The sequence below is a fragment of the Oncorhynchus keta genome, chromosome 9, assembly GCF_023373465.1.
Source record: "Oncorhynchus keta strain PuntledgeMale-10-30-2019 chromosome 9, Oket_V2, whole genome shotgun sequence".
Lineage (NCBI taxonomy): Eukaryota > Metazoa > Chordata > Actinopteri > Salmoniformes > Salmonidae > Oncorhynchus > Oncorhynchus keta.
The window spans coordinates 15618271-15638688 of NC_068429.1; the positions used below are offsets into that span (position 1 = coordinate 15618271).

At 41.1% G+C, this 20418-nt stretch overlaps 1 protein-coding gene across 7 annotated transcripts in view; it reads left to right on the forward strand.

Moving 5' to 3' along the window:
- LOC118388058 (ral guanine nucleotide dissociation stimulator-like) overlaps positions 1–20418 on the forward strand; it is a 101815-nt gene that overhangs the window by 50466 nt on the left and 30931 nt on the right. For all 7 annotated transcript variants that reach the window (XR_008142802.1, XR_008142804.1, XR_008142803.1 and 4 more), the window contains exons 2-7: positions 8830–9161; positions 10907–10975; positions 15245–15438; positions 16046–16167; positions 16820–17035; positions 17474–17662. Coding sequence is in view for 4 of the 7 variants with exons in the window: in XM_052525295.1 (XP_052381255.1) it covers positions 8830–9161; positions 10907–10975; positions 15245–15438; positions 16046–16167; positions 16820–17035; positions 17474–17662 (1122 nt within the window). In the remaining 3 variants the exon portion in view is untranslated. The remainder of the gene's footprint in view (positions 1–8829; positions 9162–10906; positions 10976–15244; positions 15439–16045; positions 16168–16819; positions 17036–17473; positions 17663–20418) is intronic.

Consider the following 20418-nt stretch of genomic DNA (forward strand, 5'->3'; position numbering starts at 1 on the left):
AAAGAGACGGAGAGATTGAGAGATGGAGAGGTAATCCAAACGCTTTCAGGGTTGTCAGTTTGTTGTAGTTACTAAGGAAAGTCAGTTGGTCATTGTGAAAAATGTTCTGTGTGTTTCTGTGGTGCTGTGTGTGAGTAAGCCAATTCCAAGCTAACTGTGGGGTCCTAGCGATCTGGTGTCTCACCCACTGGAGCCTGTTGATTGACAACCGTTTCTTCATGTGCCTTTTCTTTAACTGCAGTGGGTGTGTTTGTTTGTATGCAGGATCTCCCTTGTGTTGTCATAGTGACGTCCTAAACAGACCATACATGTATGTGTAGGTAAGTGTAACCAGCTGTGGGTGTATCCTCACTGCATACATCCTATTCTGAAAGCAGTTGAAGCTCTTGACATACTCTCATATCCGGTACTCACACACAGTCAGGGGAAGATCTGACTGTAGGCAAATAAGGTACTTCACACACACATACAGACAGACCCCTGTCTCCCGAACTAGGAAAGTCCCCTGACGGTTACTGCTATGTGTGTTAGACAGGAGGTTGGGATTGAGGGGATAATAATACCATCCAATACGGAGCACTGGGCAATAACTTCTAACAGCTAACCGACATGGTTATGGAGACGAGGGGTGTTTTATGACCCTACTGTCACACCAAGGGTAGACACACTGACATTTGGAACTTAGGAACCGCCTTAAACATGCCAAAATGGAACGATCCATCTACTGTGGAGTGTGGACAGCCAGCAACAGATTAGAGAAAATAAATTTAATAACAGGCAGATAGCTGCTTTTCAGAACAACGTTCTCTCAGACACACACACGCGTTTTGTTCTTCTGTCCTCATGGGGACCTAAAATTGATTTCCATTCAAAATCCTATTTTCCCTAACATTAACCATAACCCTAAACCCAACCCCAATTCCTAAGCTTAAAATAGCCCTTGTCCTCATGGGGACATGGGGAAATGTGCCCACGAGGGGGAATTTTCCTTGTTTTACTATCCTTGTGGGGACTTTGTGGGATTTTAGGTCACCACAGGGCTAGATGAACAAGACCACACACTGGAGTTGACAACTCTAACTCTCTGTGGAGTCAAAGTTATCTGGTGTGTGTTAGGTGACAAGCCAGAACAGCCAGACAGGCCGGGGCCGGGACCAGACTACAGGGCAGACAGCCAGACAGGCCGGGACTAGACTACAGGGCTGATAGACAGACAGACAGACAGACAGACAGACAGACAGACAGACAGACAGACAGACAGACAGACAGGCCGGGACTAGACTACAGGGCTGATAGACAGGCATCTGTGTCCGCTCTCCTTGAGCGATTTACATTCCCTCACCCTGGCATACACTTTTGTGTTTTTTCTTATCCCCCTCATGTGGAAGAGTCTCTCTCTCTCTCTCTCTCTCTCGCTCTCGCGCGCTCTCTCGCTCTCTCGCTCTCTCGCTCTCTCTCTGTGTGTGTGTGTATGTGTTCTTGAAGTAATTTTACAATGGTACTGTGTATCATTATTTGAGTACAGTTTGTTTATCGACATGTCTGTAGACATTTGTCGTATGGACATCATGAAGATTCTATTGTCATCTGACATCAAAGTTGACGTTGTCGTTAGGAAGAAGTATAAACACAAAAGACAGCGTCTGCATGACATCAGCAACCCGATGCTCCAAACAGCAGACTTTATATATTTTAACACCAATAAACCCATCTGTTTAAAAATGAATTCGGTAATTGTCAACCAAGCAGCAAGCCAGGCAACTAAAAGCAATTTTCTAAACAATGTTTTTGTTCGTTAACTGGCTAACCAGTTTAAATAATGACCAGCGTCTTCACTCTCTCTCTCCCTCTAGCTGACAGCGTCTTCACTCTCTTTCCCTCTAGCTGACAGCGTCTTCACTTTCTTTCCCTCTAGCTGACAGCGTCTTCACTTTCTCTCCCTCTAGCTGACAGCGTCTTCACTCTCTCTCCCTCTAGCTGACAGCGTCTTCACTCTCTCTCTCCCTCTAGCAGACAGCGTCTTCACTCTCTCTCCCCTCTAGCAGACAGCGTCTTCACTCTCTCTCTCCCTCTAGCAGACAGCGTCTTCACTCTCTCTCTCCCTCTAGCAGACAGCGTCTTCACTCTCTCTCTCCCTCTAGCAGACAGCGTCTTCACTCTCTCTCTCCCTCTAGCTGACGGCGTCTTCACTCTCTCTCTCCCTCTAGCTGACGGCGTCTTCACTCTCTCTCTCCCTCTAGCTGACAACATCTCACTTTAGCTACTTTTTTATTTATTATCACAGGAAAATAAACCCACAACCACATTATAGTTCGCAAGGTAATGGTGAGCTTACAGAAAATAACATTACTCCCACAGTGTGACCAAATAAAAGTAGGTCATTCTATCAGAGAATTTTAGAACTCCTGCATCATCTTGTCACAGAAAGATTTGGTCTGGTTGCTGTGGCAGTCCAGTAACCGCAACAACAGACGTTGAGACAGTCTCATAGACTTCAACTTTTTTCATGTCTGTGCATCAAGAAAACTGACAGTCGCAGCGACTTTTTACAGACATTCCACCGGAGTATAAATGAAATGTCGTTGTCACATTGTCATTGTCTACAGACATGTCTTTATACCAAGTATAAACTGGTCTTAACATATCAAATTCTCCCAATCAAAGTCTTGAATAAAGACTATGGTTAGTTTATTAGTCAAATTGTTACTGCTTGGCTAGAATAAAAGGATAAGATTGCCCATCTTCGCTTTAGCATGTGAGATAAGTTCTGACCCATATAATAGCTCAAGGAGCGTATCAGTCATGAGACTGACTGTTTATATAGTCATAGACACCACAGCAGGATAACATCTGTTCTAAGATCAGCCCCTTGGCTGACACTGATACTGCATGTGCAACACAGCACAAGCTCACGTTTGGGTAAATATTTATACAACATGTTTTATGATATCTAATATTTTCCAGACGAGTTTCAGTCCGGCTCAAAACTTCCTCAACACGACCCAGAAAGGGAACGCAGGCTGTTTGCCTTCAACTTCAGACTGTTGACCCATCCGATTGCGTGGGTGTCCCCTATCCGTGGTTTAATGAAATTGCATAGTTGAATAGAGTGTCTTGGCAGTGGCTTTTGACATTGTGATCAAAACTTTCCACTGTGAAAAGGGACAACGGCACAGTCAATCAGTGCAGCCTCAGATAAATGCAATCATCAATTTATTTAAACCATTTTTGAAGTGCCGTGAAACAAGTGCTGTGCTGGAAAGCCTAAAGCACTAGCAGCTACTTTAACAACTGGACTATTTTTAAAATATCACCCAGTGTGTCAGCAGGCAGTCATAATGTCCATCCTCTACAGCACAGCTGTTCGGTCCTCACTCTGTTTACGTCTGTCCGTTTCTGCTATCAGGCCTTATCCACATCCTGTTTGCCATCTGATAAGAAGGCCGTGCTCTGTGCTGTGCCCTGTGTTGTGCTGTGCTGGCGAGGCGAGCAGCTGGCCGAGGAACCAAAAACTACTGGGAACATGTCGTGGCATAACGCTGCGTGCCAGAATAGTTTTTGGCCTGAGACTAAGGGGCTAGTTCAATTTGGAGTGTTATTGCGTTGGACTCCGATCTAAAAATAACCCATATTGAACAAGTGGGTCACAGGATGATGGAGTGAGTATTGTTTGGCCAGACTGGTATGGGTGTTAGTGCAACAAATCAACAGAAGGAGAGGGACCAAAGGCGTTGTGATGGTGTGTCACTGGGAAATGGAGTTGTTATAGCCTAGACCAGGGGCAAATAAAATAAATTCCTTCTAAAACTGTCACGCAATAATACCAATAACATGTGGCGGGGAATACTCCAATACTGTATTACACAGCAAAAGTCTATTAATCAATGGTTATGTATTGTATTACACAGCAAAAGTCTATTAATCAATGGTTATGTATTGTATTACACAGCAAAAGTCTATTAATCAATGGTTATGTATTGTATTACACAGCAAAAGTCTATTAATCAACGGTTATGTATTGTATTACACAGCAAAAGTGTAATCAATGGTTATGTACTGTATTACACAGCAAAAGTCTATTAATCAATGGTTATGTATTGTATTACACAGCAAAAGTCTATTAATCAACGGTTATGTATTGTATTACACAGCAAAAGTCTATTAATCAACGGTTATGTACTGTATTACATAGCAATAGTCTATTAATCAACGGTTATGTATTGTATTACACAGCAAAAGTCTAATCAATGGTTATGTATTGTATTACACAGCAAAAGTCTATTAATCAACGGTTATGTATTGTATTACACAGCAAAAGTCTATTAATCAATGGTTATGTATTGTATTACACAGCAAAAGTCTATTAATCAACGGTTATGTACTGTATTACACAGCAAAAGTCTATTAATCAATGGTTATGTATTGTATTACACAGCAAAAGTCTATTAATCAACGGTTATGTACTGTATTACACAGCAAAAGTCTATTAATCAACGGTTATGTACTGTATTACACAGCAAAAGTCTATTAATCAACGGTTATGTACTGTATTACACAGCAAAAGTCTAATCAATGGTTATGTACTGTATTACATAGCAATAGTCTATTAATCAACGGTTATGTATTGTATTACACAGCAAAAGTCTAATCAATGGTTATGTATTGTATTACACAGCAAAAGTCTATTAATCAATGGTTATGTATTGTATTACACAGCAATAGTCTATTAATCAACGGTTATGTATTGTATTACACAGCAAAAGTCTATTAATCAATGGTTATGTATTGTATTACACAGCAAAAGTCTATTAATCAACGGTTATGTATTGTATTACACAGCAAAAGTCTATTAATCAACAGTTATGTATTGTATTACACAGCAAAAGTCTAATCAATGGTTATGTATTGTATTACACAGCAAAAGTCTATTAATCAACGGTTATGTACTGTATTACACAGCAAAAGTCTATTAATCAATGGTTATGTATTGTATTACACAGCAATAGTCTATTAATCAACGGTTATGTATTGTATTACACAGCAAAAGTCTATTAATCAATGGTTATGTATTGTATTACACAGCAAAAGTCTATTAATCAACGGTTATGTATTGTATTACACAGCAAAAGTCTAATCAATGGTTATGTACTGTATTACACAGCAAAAGTCTATTAATCAACGGTTATGTATTGTATTACACAGCAAAAGTCTATTAATCAATGGTTATGTATTGTATTACACAGCAAAAGTCTATTAATCAACGGTTATGTACTGTATGACACAGCAAAAGTCTATTAATCAACGGTTATGTACTGTATTACACAGCAAAAGTCTATTAATCAACGGTTATGTACTGTATTACACAGCAAAAGTCTATTAATCAATGGTTATGTACTGTATTACACAGCAAAAGTCTAATCAATGGTTATGTACTGTATTACATAGCAATAGTCTATTAATCAACGGTTATGTATTGTATTACACAGCAAAAGTCTAATCAATGGTTATGTATTGTATTACACAGCAAAAGTCTATTAATCAACGGTTATGTATTGTATTACACAGCAAAAGTCTATTAATCAACGGTTATGTATTGTATTACACAGCAAAAGTCTATTAATCAATGGTTATGTATTGTATTACACAGCAAAAGTCTATTAATCAACGGTTATGTACTGTATTACACAGCAAAAGTCTATTAATCAATGGTTATGTATTGTATTACACAGCAATAGTCTATTAATCAACGGTTATGTATTGTATTACACAGCAAAAGTCTATTAATCAATGGTTATGTATTGTATTACACAGCAAAAGTCTATTAATCAACGGTTATGTATTGTATTACACAGCAAAAGTCTATTAATCAACAGTTATGTATTGTATTACACAGCAGAAGTCTATTAATCAATGGTTATGTATTGTATTACACAGCAAAAGTCTATTAATCAACGGTTATGTACTGTATTACACAGCAAAAGTCTATTAATCAATGGTTATGTATTGTATTACACAGCAATAGTCTATTAATCAACGGTTATGTATTGTATTACACAGCAAAAGTCTATTAATCAATGGTTATGTATTGTATTACACAGCAAAAGTCTATTAATCAACGGTTATGTATTGTATTACACAGCAAAAGTCTAATCAATGGTTATGTACTGTATTACACAGCAAAAGTCTATTAATCAACGGTTATGTATTGTATTACACAGCAAAAGTCTATTAATCAATGGTTATGTATTGTATTACACAGCAAAAGTCTATTAATCAATGGTTATGTATTGTATTACACAGCAAAAGTCTATTAATCAACGGTTATGTACTGTATGACACAGCAAAAGTCTATTAATCAACGGTTATGTACTGTATTACACAGCAAAAGTCTATTAATCAACGGTTATGTACTGTATTACACAGCAAAAGTCTAATCAATGGTTATGTACTGTATTACATAGCAATAGTCTATTAATCAACGGTTATGTATTGTATTACACAGCAAAAGTCTAATCAATGGTTATGTATTGTATTACACAGCAAAAGTCTATTAATCAACGGTTATGTATTGTATTACACAGCAAAAGTCTATTAATCAACGGTTATGTATTGTATTACACAGCAAAAGTCTATTAATCAATGGTTATGTATTGTATTACACAGCAAAAGTCTATTAATCAACGGTTATGTACTGTATTACACAGCAAAAGTCTATTAATCAATGGTTATGTATTGTATTACACAGCAATAGTCTATTAATCAACGGTTATGTATTGTATTACACAGCAAAAGTCTATTAATCAATGGTTATGTATTGTATTACACAGCAAAAGTCTATTAATCAACGGTTATGTATTGTATTACACAGCAAAAGTCTAATCAATGGTTATGTACTGTATTACATAGCAAAAGTCTATTAATCAACGGTTATGTATTGTATTACACAGCAAAAGTCTATTAATCAATGGTTATGTATTGTATTACACAGCAAAAGTCTATTAATCAACGGTTATGTACTGTATTACACAGCAAAAGTCTATTAATCAATGGTTATGTATTGTATTACACAGCAAAAGTCTATTAATCAATGGTTATGTATTGTATTACACAGCAAAAGTCTATTAATCAACGGTTATGTATTGTATTACACAGCAAAAGTCTATTAATCAACGGTTATGTACTGTATTACACAGCAAAAGTCTATTAATCAACGGTTATGTATTGTATTACACAGCAAAAGTCTATTAATCAACGGTTATGTACTGTATTACACAGCAAAAGTCTATTAATCAACGGTTATGTATTGTATTACACAGCAAAAGTCTATTAATCAACGGTTATGTATTGTATTACACAGCAATAGTCTATTAATCAACGGTTATGTATTGTATTACACAGCAAAAGTCTAATCAATGGTTATGTACTGTATTACACAGCAAAAGTCTATTAATCAACGGTTATGTATTGTATTACACAGCAAAAGTCTATTAATCAACGGTTATGTACTGTATTACACAGCAAAAGTCTATTAATCAACGGTTATGTACTGTATTACACAGCAAAAGTCTATTAATCAACGGTTATGTACTGTATTACACAGCAAAAGTCTATTAATCAACGGTTATGTACTGTATTACACAGCAAAAGTCTATTAATCAACGGTTATGTACTGTATTACACAGCAAAAGTCTATTAATCAACGGTTATGTATTGTATTACACAGCAAAAGTCTATTAATCAACGGTTATGTATTGTATTACACAGCAAAAGTCTATTAATCAACGGTTATGTATTGTATTACACAGCAAAAGTCTATTAATCAACGGTTATGTATTGTATTACACAGCAAAAGTCTATTAATCAACGGTTATGTACTGTATTACACAGCAAGTCTATTAATCAACGGTTATGTACTGTATTACACAGCAAAAGTCTATTAATCAACGGTTATGTATTGTATTACACAGCAAAAGTCTATTAATCAATGGTTATGTATTGTATTACACAGCAAAAGTCTATTAATCAACGGTTATGTACTGTATTACACAGCAAAAGTCTATTAATCAACGGTTATGTACTGTATTACACAGCAAAAGTCTATTAATCAACGGTTATGTACTGTATTACACAGCAAGTCTATTAATCAACGGTTATGTACTGTATTACACAGCAAAAGTCTATTAATCAACGGTTATGTATTGTATTACACAGCAAAAGTCTATTAATCAATGGTTATGTATTGTATTACACAGCAAAAGTCTATTAATCAACGGTTATGTATTGTATTACACAGCAAAAGTCTATTAATCAACGGTTATGTATTGTATTACACAGCAAAAAGTCTATTAATCAACGGTTATGTACTGTATTACACAGCAAAAGTCTATTAATCAACGGTTATGTACTGTATTACACAGCAAAAGTCTATTAATCAATGGTTATGTATTGTATTACACAGCAAAAGTCTATTAATCAATGGTTATGTATTGTATTACACAGCAAAAGTCTATTAATCAATGGTTATGTATTGTATTACACAGCAAAAGTCTATTAATCAACGGTTATGTATTGTATTACACAGCAAAAGTGTAATCAATGGTTATGTACTGTATTACACAGCAATAGTCTATTAATCAATGGTTCTATGTATTGCATCGTTCAATGTGTAACTAACGTAAAAGCCAGCTCCAATCTTTTAGAGAAAAAGCTAAATTAGTATGGACCAAGCTTCATTTGGTTTTCACCTGTGTCATAGCCCCTGGAAGTAAAAAAGATTGAGTATCTAACCCTCTCTCTCTCTCTCTCTCTCTCGTGCCCTCTGTCTTTCAGAATACGACCCAGGAGATCGGTGAGGAGGTGGAGGACGGGGCGGTGTACACCATCACCCTGCGGAAGGTTCAGATGCTCCACCACCACCACCATCCTGGCCATTACAGTGGCGGCAGCGGGGCTAGTAAGGGCCAGCGCTGGCTGGGTGTAGAGACGGACGCGGCCCTCAGCCTGTACGAGACGTGCAAGGTGCGCACCATCAAGGCAGGCACGCTGGAGAAGCTGGTGGAGTACATGGTTCGGGGCAACGATTCCACCTACGTCACCATCTTCCTCTGCACCTACCGCTCCTTCACCTCCACTAAGCAGGTCCTGGACCTACTGCTCAACAGGTGAGTAGAGGGAGGGTGGAGAGACAGAGGGCGGGATAGATGGATGAATTGACAGATGGATGGATAGATCCATCGGTTGATTGGTGGAAGAATTATAGATGGATAGAAAAGCTGGATGGATGGAAATACACATAAATGACAGGATGGGTGGGTGGGTGGGTGGAGGATAGGATGGATGGTGGGTGGAGGAGAGGATGGATGGATGGATGGGTGATTGGAGGAGAGAATGGATGGGTGGGTGGAGGAGAGGATGGGTGGGTGGATGATGGATGGGTGGATGGATGGAGGAATGGGTGGGTGGGTGGGTGGGTGGGGGTGGAGCAGAGGATGGGTGGGTGGGTGGGTGGATGAGAGGATGGATGGGAGGGTGGATGGATGGGTGGATGAGAGGATGGATGGGTGGGTGGATGAGAGGATGGATGGAAGGGTGGATGGGTGGAGGAGGGAATGGATGGATGGGAGGGTGGATGGATGGGTGGATGAGAGGATGGGTGGGTCGTTGGAGATACACATAAATGACTGGATGGGTGTTTGGAGGAGAGGATTAGTGGGTGGATGAGAGGATGGATGGGTGGATGGATGGATGGATGGATAGATGAGAGGATGGGTGGGTGGGTGGAGGAGAGATTGGTGGGTGGGTGGATGAGAGGATGAAAAATATGGGTGGATGGAGATACACAAATGACTTGATGAATTGATGGGTGGATGAGAGAATGGGTGGGTGGATGAGAGGATGAATGGGTGGATGAGAGGATGGATGGATGGGTGGGTGGGTGGAGGAGAGGATTGGTGGGTGGGTGGATGAGAGGATGAAAAATATGGGTGGATGGAGATACACAAATGACTTGATGAATTGATGGGTGGATGAGAGAATGGGTGGGTGGATGAGAGGATGAATGGGTGGATGAGAGGATGGATGGATGGGTGGGTGGGTGGATGAGAGGATTGGTGGGTGGAGGAGAGGATGGGTGGGTGGATGAGAGGATGAATGGGTGGATGAGAGGATGGATGGATGGATGGGTGGGTGCATGGATGGGTGGGTGGATGAGAGGATGGATGGGTGGGTGGGTGGGGGCGTGGATGGGTGGAGGAGAGAATGGGTGGATGAGAGGATGGATGGGAGGGTGGATGAATGGATGGGTGTATGAATAGATGGGTGGATGAGAGGAAGGAAATCTGGGTGGATGGACATACACATAAATGACTGGATGGGTAGATGAGAGGATGGGTGGGTGGATGAGAGGATGGATGGGTGGATGGGTGGATGGATGGATGGATGGATGGATGGATAGATTGGTGGGTGGGTGGATGAGAGGATGAAAAATATGGGTGGATGGAGATACACAAATGACTTGATGAATGGATGGGTGTATGAATAGATGGGTGGATGAGAGGAAGGAAATCTGGGTGGATGGACATACACATAAATGACTGGATGGGTAGATGAGAGGATGGATGAGAGGATGGGTGGTTGGAGGAGAGGATGGATGGATGGGTGGGTGGATGGATGGAGGAGAGAATGGGTGGATGGATGGATAGGTTGGTGGGTGGGTGGATGAGAGGATGAAAAATATGGGTGGATGGAGATACACATAAATTACTTGATGAATCGATAGGTGGATGAGAGAATGGATGGATGGGTGGGTGGAGGAGAGGATGGGTGGGTGGGTGAGAGGATGGATGGATGAGAGGGTGGATGGATGGGTGGGTGGATGGATGACTAACAAACTGATTACCGTGTTCAGGTATGCCAAACTCCAGCTTGGATCAGAGGGCCACAGACTGACTCACGACGATCGTACAGAACTGAGGAAGTAAGTCTATCTGACTCTGACACACATTGTGGACAATACATCTTACCCAAATAGCCTATTTTCAACACATGCTGTACAGAAGACCTTGTTAGACTGTTTGCTTAATTTTCACATTTTGTTGCCTGGAATTTGAATTGCTTGCCTTATACCTATGACATTCTTCTGAGACAGGAGGACACTTCACAAGTCGTGACATCCGCCCTACTAACGTGTAGCTCTTTATCTCTCCATACCACCAGTACTATCCTGCTGGCATATGTAGCTCTTTATCTCTCCATACCACCAGTACTATCCTGCTGCCATATGTAGCTCTTTATCTCTCCATACCACCAGTACTATCCTGCTGCCATATGTAGCTCTTTATCTCTCCATACCACCAGTACTATCCTGCTGGCATATGTAGCTCTTTATCTCTCCATACCACCAGTACTATCCTGCTGGCATATGTAGCTCTTTATCTCTCCATACCACCAGTACTATCCTGCTGGCATATGTAGCTCTTTATCTCTCCATACCACCAGTACTATCCTGCTGGCATATGTAGCTCTTTATCTCTCCATACCACCAGTACTATCCTGCTGGCATATGTAGCTCTTTATCTCTCCATACCACCAGTACTATCCTGCTGGCATATGTAGCTCTTTATCTCTCCATACCACCAGTACTATCCTGCTGGCATATGTATCTCTTTATCTCTCCATACTACCAGTACTATCCTGCTGCCATATGTAGCTCTTTATCTCTCCATACCACCAGTACTATCCTGCTGCCATATGTAGCTCTTTATCTCTCCATACCACCAGTACTATCCTGCTGCCATATGTAGCTCTTTATCTCTCCATACCACCAGTACTATCCTGCTGCCATATGTAGCTCTTTATCTCTCCATACCACCAGTACTATCCTGCTGGCATATGTAGCTCTTTATCTCTCCATACCACCAGTACTATCCTGCTGCCATATGTAGCTCTTTATCTCTCCATACCACCAGTACTATCCTGCTGCCATATGTAGCTCTTTATCTCTCCATACCACCAGTACTATCCTGCTGGCATATGTAGCTCTTTATCTCTCCATACCACCAGTACTATCCTGCTGCCATATGTAGCTCTTTATCTCTCCATACCACCAGTACTATCCTGCTGCCATATGTAGCTCTTTATCTCTCCATACCACCAGTACTATCCTGCTGGCATATGTAGCTCTTTATCTCTCCATACCACCAGTACTATCCTGCTGGCATATGTAGCTCTTTATCTCTCCATACCACCAGTACTATCCTGCTGGCATATGTAGCTCTTTATCTCTCCATACCACCAGTACTATCCTGCTGGCATATGTAGCTCTTTATCTCTCCATACCACCAGTACTATCCTGCTGCCATATGTAGCTCTTTATCTCTCCATACCACCAGTACTATCCTGCTGTCATATGTAGCTCTTTATCTCTCCATACCACCAGTACTATCCTGCTGCCATATGTAGCTCTTTATCTCTCCATACCACCAGTACTATCCTGCTGCCATATGTAGCTCTTTATCTCTCCATACCACCAGTACTATCCTGCTGGCATATGTAGCTCTTTATCTCTCCATACCACCAGTACTATCCTGCTGGCATATGTAGCTCTTTATCTCTCCATACCACCAGTACTATCCTGCTGCCATATGTAGCTCTTTATCTCTCCATACCACCAGTACTATCCTGCTGCCATATGTAGCTCTTTATCTCTCCATACCACCAGTACTATCCTGCTGGCATATGTAGCTCTTTATCTCTCCATACCACCAGTACTATCCTGCTGGCATATGTAGCTCTTTATCTCTCCATACCACCAGTACTATCCTGCTGCCATATGTAGCTCTTTATCTCTCCATACCACCAGTACTATCCTGCTGGCATATGTAGCTCTTTATCTCTCCATACTACCAGTACTATCCTGCTGGCATATGTAGCTCTTTATCTCTCCATACCACCAGTACTATCCTGCTGCCATATGTAGCTCTTTATCTCTCCATACCACCAGTACTATCCTGCTGGCATATGTAGCTCTTTATCTCTCCATACCACCAGTACTATCCTGCTGTCATATGTAGCTCTTTATCTCTCCATACCACCAGTACTATCCTGCTGCCATATGTAGCTCTTTATCTCTCCATACCACCAGTACTATCCTGCTGGCATATGTAGCTCTTTATCTCTCCATACCACCAGTACTATCCTGCTGGCATATGTAGCTCTTTATCTCTCCATACCACCAGTACTATCCTGCTGCCATATGTAGCTCTTTATCTCTCCATACCACCAGTACTATCCTGCTGGCATATGTAGCTCTTTATCTCTCCATACCACCAGTACTATCCTGCTGCCATATGTAGCTCTTTATCTCTCCATACCACCAGTACTATCCTGCTGCCATATGTAGCTCTTTATCTCTCCATACCACCAGTACTATCCTGCTGCCATATGTAGCTCTTTATCTCTCCATACCACCAGTACTATCCTGCTGCCATATGTAGCTCTTTATCTCTCCATACCACCAGTACTATCCTGCTGGCATATGTAGCTCTTTATCTCTCCATACCACCAGTACTATCCTGCTGGCATATGTAGCTCTTTATCTCTCCATACCACCAGTACTATCCTGCTGCCATATGTAGCTCTTTATCTCTCCATACCACCAGTACTATCCTGCTGGCATATGTAGCTCTTTATCTCTCCATACTACCAGTACTATCCTGCTGGCATATGTAGCTCTTTATCTCTCCATACCAGCAGTACTATCCTGCTGCCATATGTAGCTCTTTATCTCTCCATACCACCAGTACTATCCTGCTGGCATATGTAGCTCTTTATCTCTCCATACCACCAGTACTATCCTGCTGCCATATGTAGCTCTTTATCTCTCCATACCACCAGTACTATCCTGCTGCCATATGTAGCTCTTTATCTCTCCATACCACCAGTACTATCCTGCTGCCATATGTAGCTCTTTATCTCTCCATACCACCAGTACTATCCTGCTGCCATATGTAGCTCTATCTCTCCATACCACCAGTACTATCCTGCTGCCATATGTAGCTCTTTATCTCTCCATACCACCAGTACTATCCTGCTGCCATATGTAGCTCTTTATCTCTCCATACCACCAGTACTATCCTGCTGCCATATGTAGCTCTTTATCTCTCCATACCACCAGTACTATCCTGCTGGCATATGTAGCTCTTTATCTCTCCATACCACCAGTACTATCCTGCTGTCATATGTAGCTCTTTATCTCTCCATACCACCAGTACTATCCTGCTGCCATATGTAGCTCTTTATCTCTCCATACCACCAGTACTATCCTGCTGGCATATGTAGCTCTTTATCTCTCCATACCACCAGTACTATCCTGCTGGCATATGTAGCTCTTTATCTCTCCATACCACCAGTACTATCCTGCTGCCATATGTAGCTTTATCTCTCCATACCACCAGTACCATACCACCAGTACTATCCTGCTGGCATATGTAGCTCTTTATCTCTCCATACCACCAGTACTATCCTGCTGCCATATGTAGCTCTTTATCTCTCCATACCACCAGTACTATCCTGCTGCCATATGTAGCTCTTTATCTCTCCATACCACCAGTACTATCCTGCTGCCATATGTAGCTCTTTATCTCTCCATACCACCAGTACTATCCTGCTGCCATATGTAGCTCTTTATCTCTCCATACCACCAGTACTATCCTGCTGGCATATGTAGCTCTTTATCTCTCCATACCACCAGTACTATCCTGCTGGCATATGTAGCTCTTTATCTCTCCATACCACCAGTACTATCCTGCTGCCATATGTAGCTCTTTATCTCTCCATACCACCAGTACTATCCTGCTGGCATATGTAGCTCTTTATCTCTCCATACCACCAGTACTATCCTGCTGCCATATGTAGCTCTTTATCTCTCCATACCACCAGTACTATCCTGCTGCCATTGGGAACATTGGATATGTTTCTATTGTGTTCATATGGGTGTTGTATCGCGTTACAAAGTTCGTCATTGTCCTATATTTTGTGACCCATATCCTCAGGGAAAACATTTTTTATGTATCTCTTTCCTATCCTTCTCCGGTTTCATGGTAGTTAGTCCCTTTATCTACTGTATCTTTCCTACCTCTCCACTCTCTTTTTTTCTCATTTCCACCCTCTTTTTTAACATTATAAAAGGTCATATGTTTAACTCTCTCTTTCACTCTCCTTTTTTGTCTCTCTCTCTCTTCCTCAGCACAATATCCTCCATCTTGGGGGCGTGGCTGGACCAGTATTCTGAGGACTTCTGGAAGCCTCCGGAGTACAGCTGCCTGCGACGGCTAATCTCCTACCTGCACCTCAACTTCCCAGGATCGGACCTGGAACGCCGCGCCTGCAACCTCCTGACACACTTCCACCGCCGACAGCTCCAGGAGCCCGAGCACGAGTGTAAGATGACCGGCCGACTCCCAGCTGAACTTTTGACCCTGACCCTCAACTTGAGCATGGAGAGTCAAAGTATTAGTGGAAGTCCACAGATGTTTCCGGTGGTACTCCAAATCAGATAACACTCAATCCCACTGTTAGTCAATCCCTTAGGGAAAGTGTTACAGACAACCAAGAGCTTGTGTATGTGTGTGTTTTTATTTTTTACCTTTATTTAACTAGGCAAGTCAGTTAAGAACAAATTCTTATTTTCAATGACGGCCTGGGAACAGTGGGTTAACTGCCTGTTCAGGGGCAGAACGACAGATTTGTACCTTGTCAACTCGGGGGTTTGAACTTGCAACCTTCCAGTTACTAGTCCAACATTCTAACCACTAGGCTAACCTGGTGTGTGTGTGTGTGTGTGTGTGTGTAAAGTCGAACCAACTCAGTCAGATGCTCTAGTTTAGTCCAACACATACCTGTATTGTCTTACAATACTTTGATCCACATCTTCCACGAAAGGTATATCTGAGTCTGTGGGCCCTCACTTCCCTACATTAAGTAGTTTACTAAACCCAGCCGTGTGTTTCATGTTCTTTTGCTAATGAATGGTGATGTTATCCCTCAGTACTGGACCATGGTGGCTATCCGTTCACCCTACTGGAGGAGAATGGCTACGAGGATGAGCAGCTGGACTTTTTGAACTTTGACCCGGCGGTGGTGGCCGAGCAGTTCACCCTCATGGACGCGGTAGGATGCCAAAACATCTCGAAACTCAGAAAACTTTAGTCCCAAATGCGCATATTTGTGTACTAACAACATATAACAACATATCCTAAATAATATTTAACTCTGTCTTTGTTTGAGTTTTCTATGAAATTGTTGTCTATTATTTTCCATCATTTTCCATAGTGGTACTTCATAGTTTGAGTTGCTCTCTCGTGGTTTTCACAAATTTCATGTGTATTTTTCCATGCCAGCAAGTCTCCTTGGATTTAATCGAAAATTTAAAATTAAACACTGTAACTGTGTCCTGTTGGAGCCAAGGAGCTTCCTTGACCGGTCTTCAGGGGCTGTTAGATAAGACAGGAAGTGAGGACAGAAGACAGATGGCTTTAGGCCCACACTGCTGTTGAGTTTCCGCTCATAAACAAAAGTCACTCCAAAAGCTTTCTTATCCGGCATTTATTAGGAGACTTGTGTACAACAGGCAATTTTATCACATGTCCTCAAAGCCTTCTGAAGTATCTGCCTGTTTCTGATTTCTCCATAGTTTCTGCATAGGAGTGAAAACAGGTTAATCTCATCCAAAATACATCTCTGGTTGCAGCAAGAAACCAGGCCTCCATTTTGTTTGTCTTCCTCCAAACCCCCTCTTCTTTACTCCCCCTTTTCCTCATAGGAGCTCTTTAAGAAGGTGGTTCCCTACCACTGTCTGGGGAGTATTTGGTCGCAGCGGGACAAGAAGGGCAAGGAACACCTGGCCCCCACCATCCGTGCCACCGTCACCCAGTTCAACTGCGTCACCAACTGTGTCATCGCCACATGCCTGAGCGAGCGCTCGCTCAAACCCACGCAGCGCGCCAAGCTGGTGGAGCGCTGGATCGAAGTGGCCAGGGTGAGACACTCTTGTTAGCAGGAGTTGGTGTGGGATTACATTTGAATTAATAGTCATTTAGCAGACACTCTTAGCCAGAGCAATTTAGTAGTGAGCTCGTACATTTTCATACTTCTTTTTCATACTGATCCCCCATGGGAATCAAACCCACAACCCTGGCGTTGCAAGTGCCATGCTTTACCAACTGAGTCACACGGGTAGAGCATGGTGTCCTTCCCCTTCAGTCCTGCAGAGGTGCAGTTTGTGCTGTGTAGCATGATGATTACAGTACCCATAATGCTCTGTTCCAAAGAGTTGGTCTTATTTGAGTAAAACAATTCTGAAGTGTATCTAGTGGTGTTCTGTCACCTTACCAATACATTGGATTTATTTGCCCCTGGTGCTGAAATGAGTCCATTGATATTCATCTGAATATTTACTGTGTTTTTTTCTCTTCAGGAGTGTCGAATTCTGAAGAACTTTTCTTCACTGCGGGCTATCCTGTCTGCTCTGCAGTGCAACCCGGTCCACCGGCTGAAGAGGACATGGGACGAGGTGTCCAGGGAGAACTTCCGCATCTTCCATGAGTTGTCAGAAATCTTCTCTGATGAGAATAATCATTCGCTCAGCAGAGAGCTGCTCATTAAGGTAGGCAGAGAGCTCCTCATTAAGGTAGGTTTGTGTGTGTGTGTGTGTGTGTGTGTGTGTGTGTGTGTGTGTGTGTGTGTGTGTGTGTGTGTGTGTGTGTGTGTGTGTGAAGGAGTACTGCTAGAGGGGTGTGACCCCACACAAGGGAACCTATATCACTCCACTGCCTGAAATCAGAGGACTACTGTAGTCAGAGCAGTGTGTGTGTATATGTTTTGTTTGCTAATGCTTTATTGATTCTGCGCCCCAAACACAAATGCGCTCTCACACACACACTCTGATTATAGTAGTGCTCTGATTTCAGGCAGTTAGAGTGATGGGGTTTCCCCTGTGTGAGGTCAAACAACTCTAGTGGTACTCCTGCTCTCACACAGACGGTGTCATCACCCAAGATGAGATGACAGTGTTACACTGCAGTAGATTCATGGTGTAACAGGGTGTGGTCACACACTACCCTGCAGTAAGTAGCATCATGGGGTGACGGGGCATGTGCATGCGAGTGTGACGCACTTGGAGACGGAATAAAAGGACACCCTGAAAGCCATTTCCAGCACATAAAAACACAAAGTGAAAAACAAAATATGGGATTTTGTCATCTGGAGTTTCCTATCTTAGTTGAATATCTTGGTGAGATATTAGGTCATCCTCCCAATGAGAAGAGTTCTTAGCTAACAATGTATTGCACTTTGGACACTTGGCAACATGATTCATATAGCCAATCCATTATCAACTGTTATGGAACAGCATAGAACACTATAGAACAGAACAGTATAGCAGTATAGAACAGAACAGTATAGCAGTATAGAACAGAACAGTATAGCAGTATAGAACAGAACAGTATAGCAGTATAGAACAGAATAGTACAGCAGTATAGAACAGAATAGTACAGCAGTATAGAACAGAATAGTACAGCAGTATAGAACAGAATAGTACAGCAGTATAGAACAGAATGGTACAGCAGTATAGAACAGAATAGTACAGCAGTATAGAACAGAATAGTATAGCAGTATAGAACAGAATGGTACAGCAGTATAGAACAGAATAGTACAGCAGTATAGAACAGAATGGTACAGCAGTATAGAACAGAATAGTATAGCAGTATAGAACAGAATAGTATAGCAGTATAGAACAGAATGGTACAGCAGTATAGAACAGAATAGTATAGCAGTATAGAACAGAATAGTATAGCAGTATAGAACAGAATGGTACAGCAGTATAGAACAGAATGGTACAGCAGTATAGAACAGAATGGTACAGCAGTATAGAACAGAATAGTACAGCAGTATAGAACAGAATAGTATAGCAGTATAGAACAGAATAGTATAGCAGTATAGAACAGAATGGTACAGCAGTATAGAACAGAATAGTATAGCAGTATAGAACAGAATAGTATAGCAGTATAGAACAGAATAGTATAGCAGTATAGAACAGAATAGTATAGCAGTATAGAACAGAATAGTATAGCAGTATAGAACAGTACAGAACAGTATAGCAGTATAGAACAGTACAGAACAGTATAGCAGTATAGAACAGAACAGTATAGCAGTATAGAACAGTACAGAACAGTATAGCAGTATAGAACAGAACAGTTTAGAACAGAACAGTATAGAACAGAACAGTATAGCAGTATAGAACAGAACAGTATAGCAGTATAGAACAGAGCAGTATAGAACAGTACAGTATAGCAGTATAGAACAGTACAGAACAGTATAGAACAGTACAGAACAGTATAGCAGTATAGAACAGAACATTATAGCAGTATAGAACAGAACTGTATAGCAGTATAGCAGTATAGAACAGAACAGTTTAGAACAGAACAGTATAGCAGTATAGAACAGTGTAGCAGTATAGAACAGAACAGTATAGCAGTATAGAACAGTGTAGCAGTATAGAACAGAACAGTGCAGTATAGAACAGTGCAGTATAGAACAGTACAGTATAGCAGTATAGAACAGAACAGTATAGCAGTATAGAACAGAACAGTATAGCAGTATAGAACAGAACAGTATAGAACAGAACAGTATAGCAGTATAGAACAGAACAGTATAGCAGTATAGAACAGAACAGTTTAGAACAGAACAGTATAGCAGTATAGAACAGAACAGTATAGCAGTATAGAACAGAACAGTATAGCAGTATAGAACAGAGCAGTATAGAACAGAACAGTATAGCAGTATAGAACAGAACAGTATAGCAGTATAGAACAGAACAGTATAGCAGTATAGAACAGAACAGTATAGCAGTATAGAACAGTATAGCAGTATAGAACAGAACAGTATAGCAGTATAGAACAGAACAGTATAGCAGTATAGCAGTATAGAACAGAACAGTTTAGAACAGAACAGTATAGCAGTATAGAACAGTACAGTATAGTAGTATAGAACAGTGTAGCAGTATAGAACAGAACAGTATAGCAGTATAGAACAGAACAGTATAGCAGTATAGAAGTATAGATCAGAACAGTATAGCAGTATAGAACAGTGTAGCAGTATAGAACAGAACATTATAGCAGTATAGAACAGGACAGTATAGCAGTATAGAACAGAACAGTTTAGAACAGAACAGTATAGCAGTATAGAACAGAACAGTGTAGCAGTATAGAACAGAACAGTATAGCAGTATAGAACAGAACAGAACAGTTTAGAACAGAACAGTATAGCAGTATAGAACAGTGTAGCAGTATATATCAGTGTAGCAGTATAGAACAGAACAGTATAGCAGTATAGAACAGAACAGTGTAGCAGTATAGAACAGAA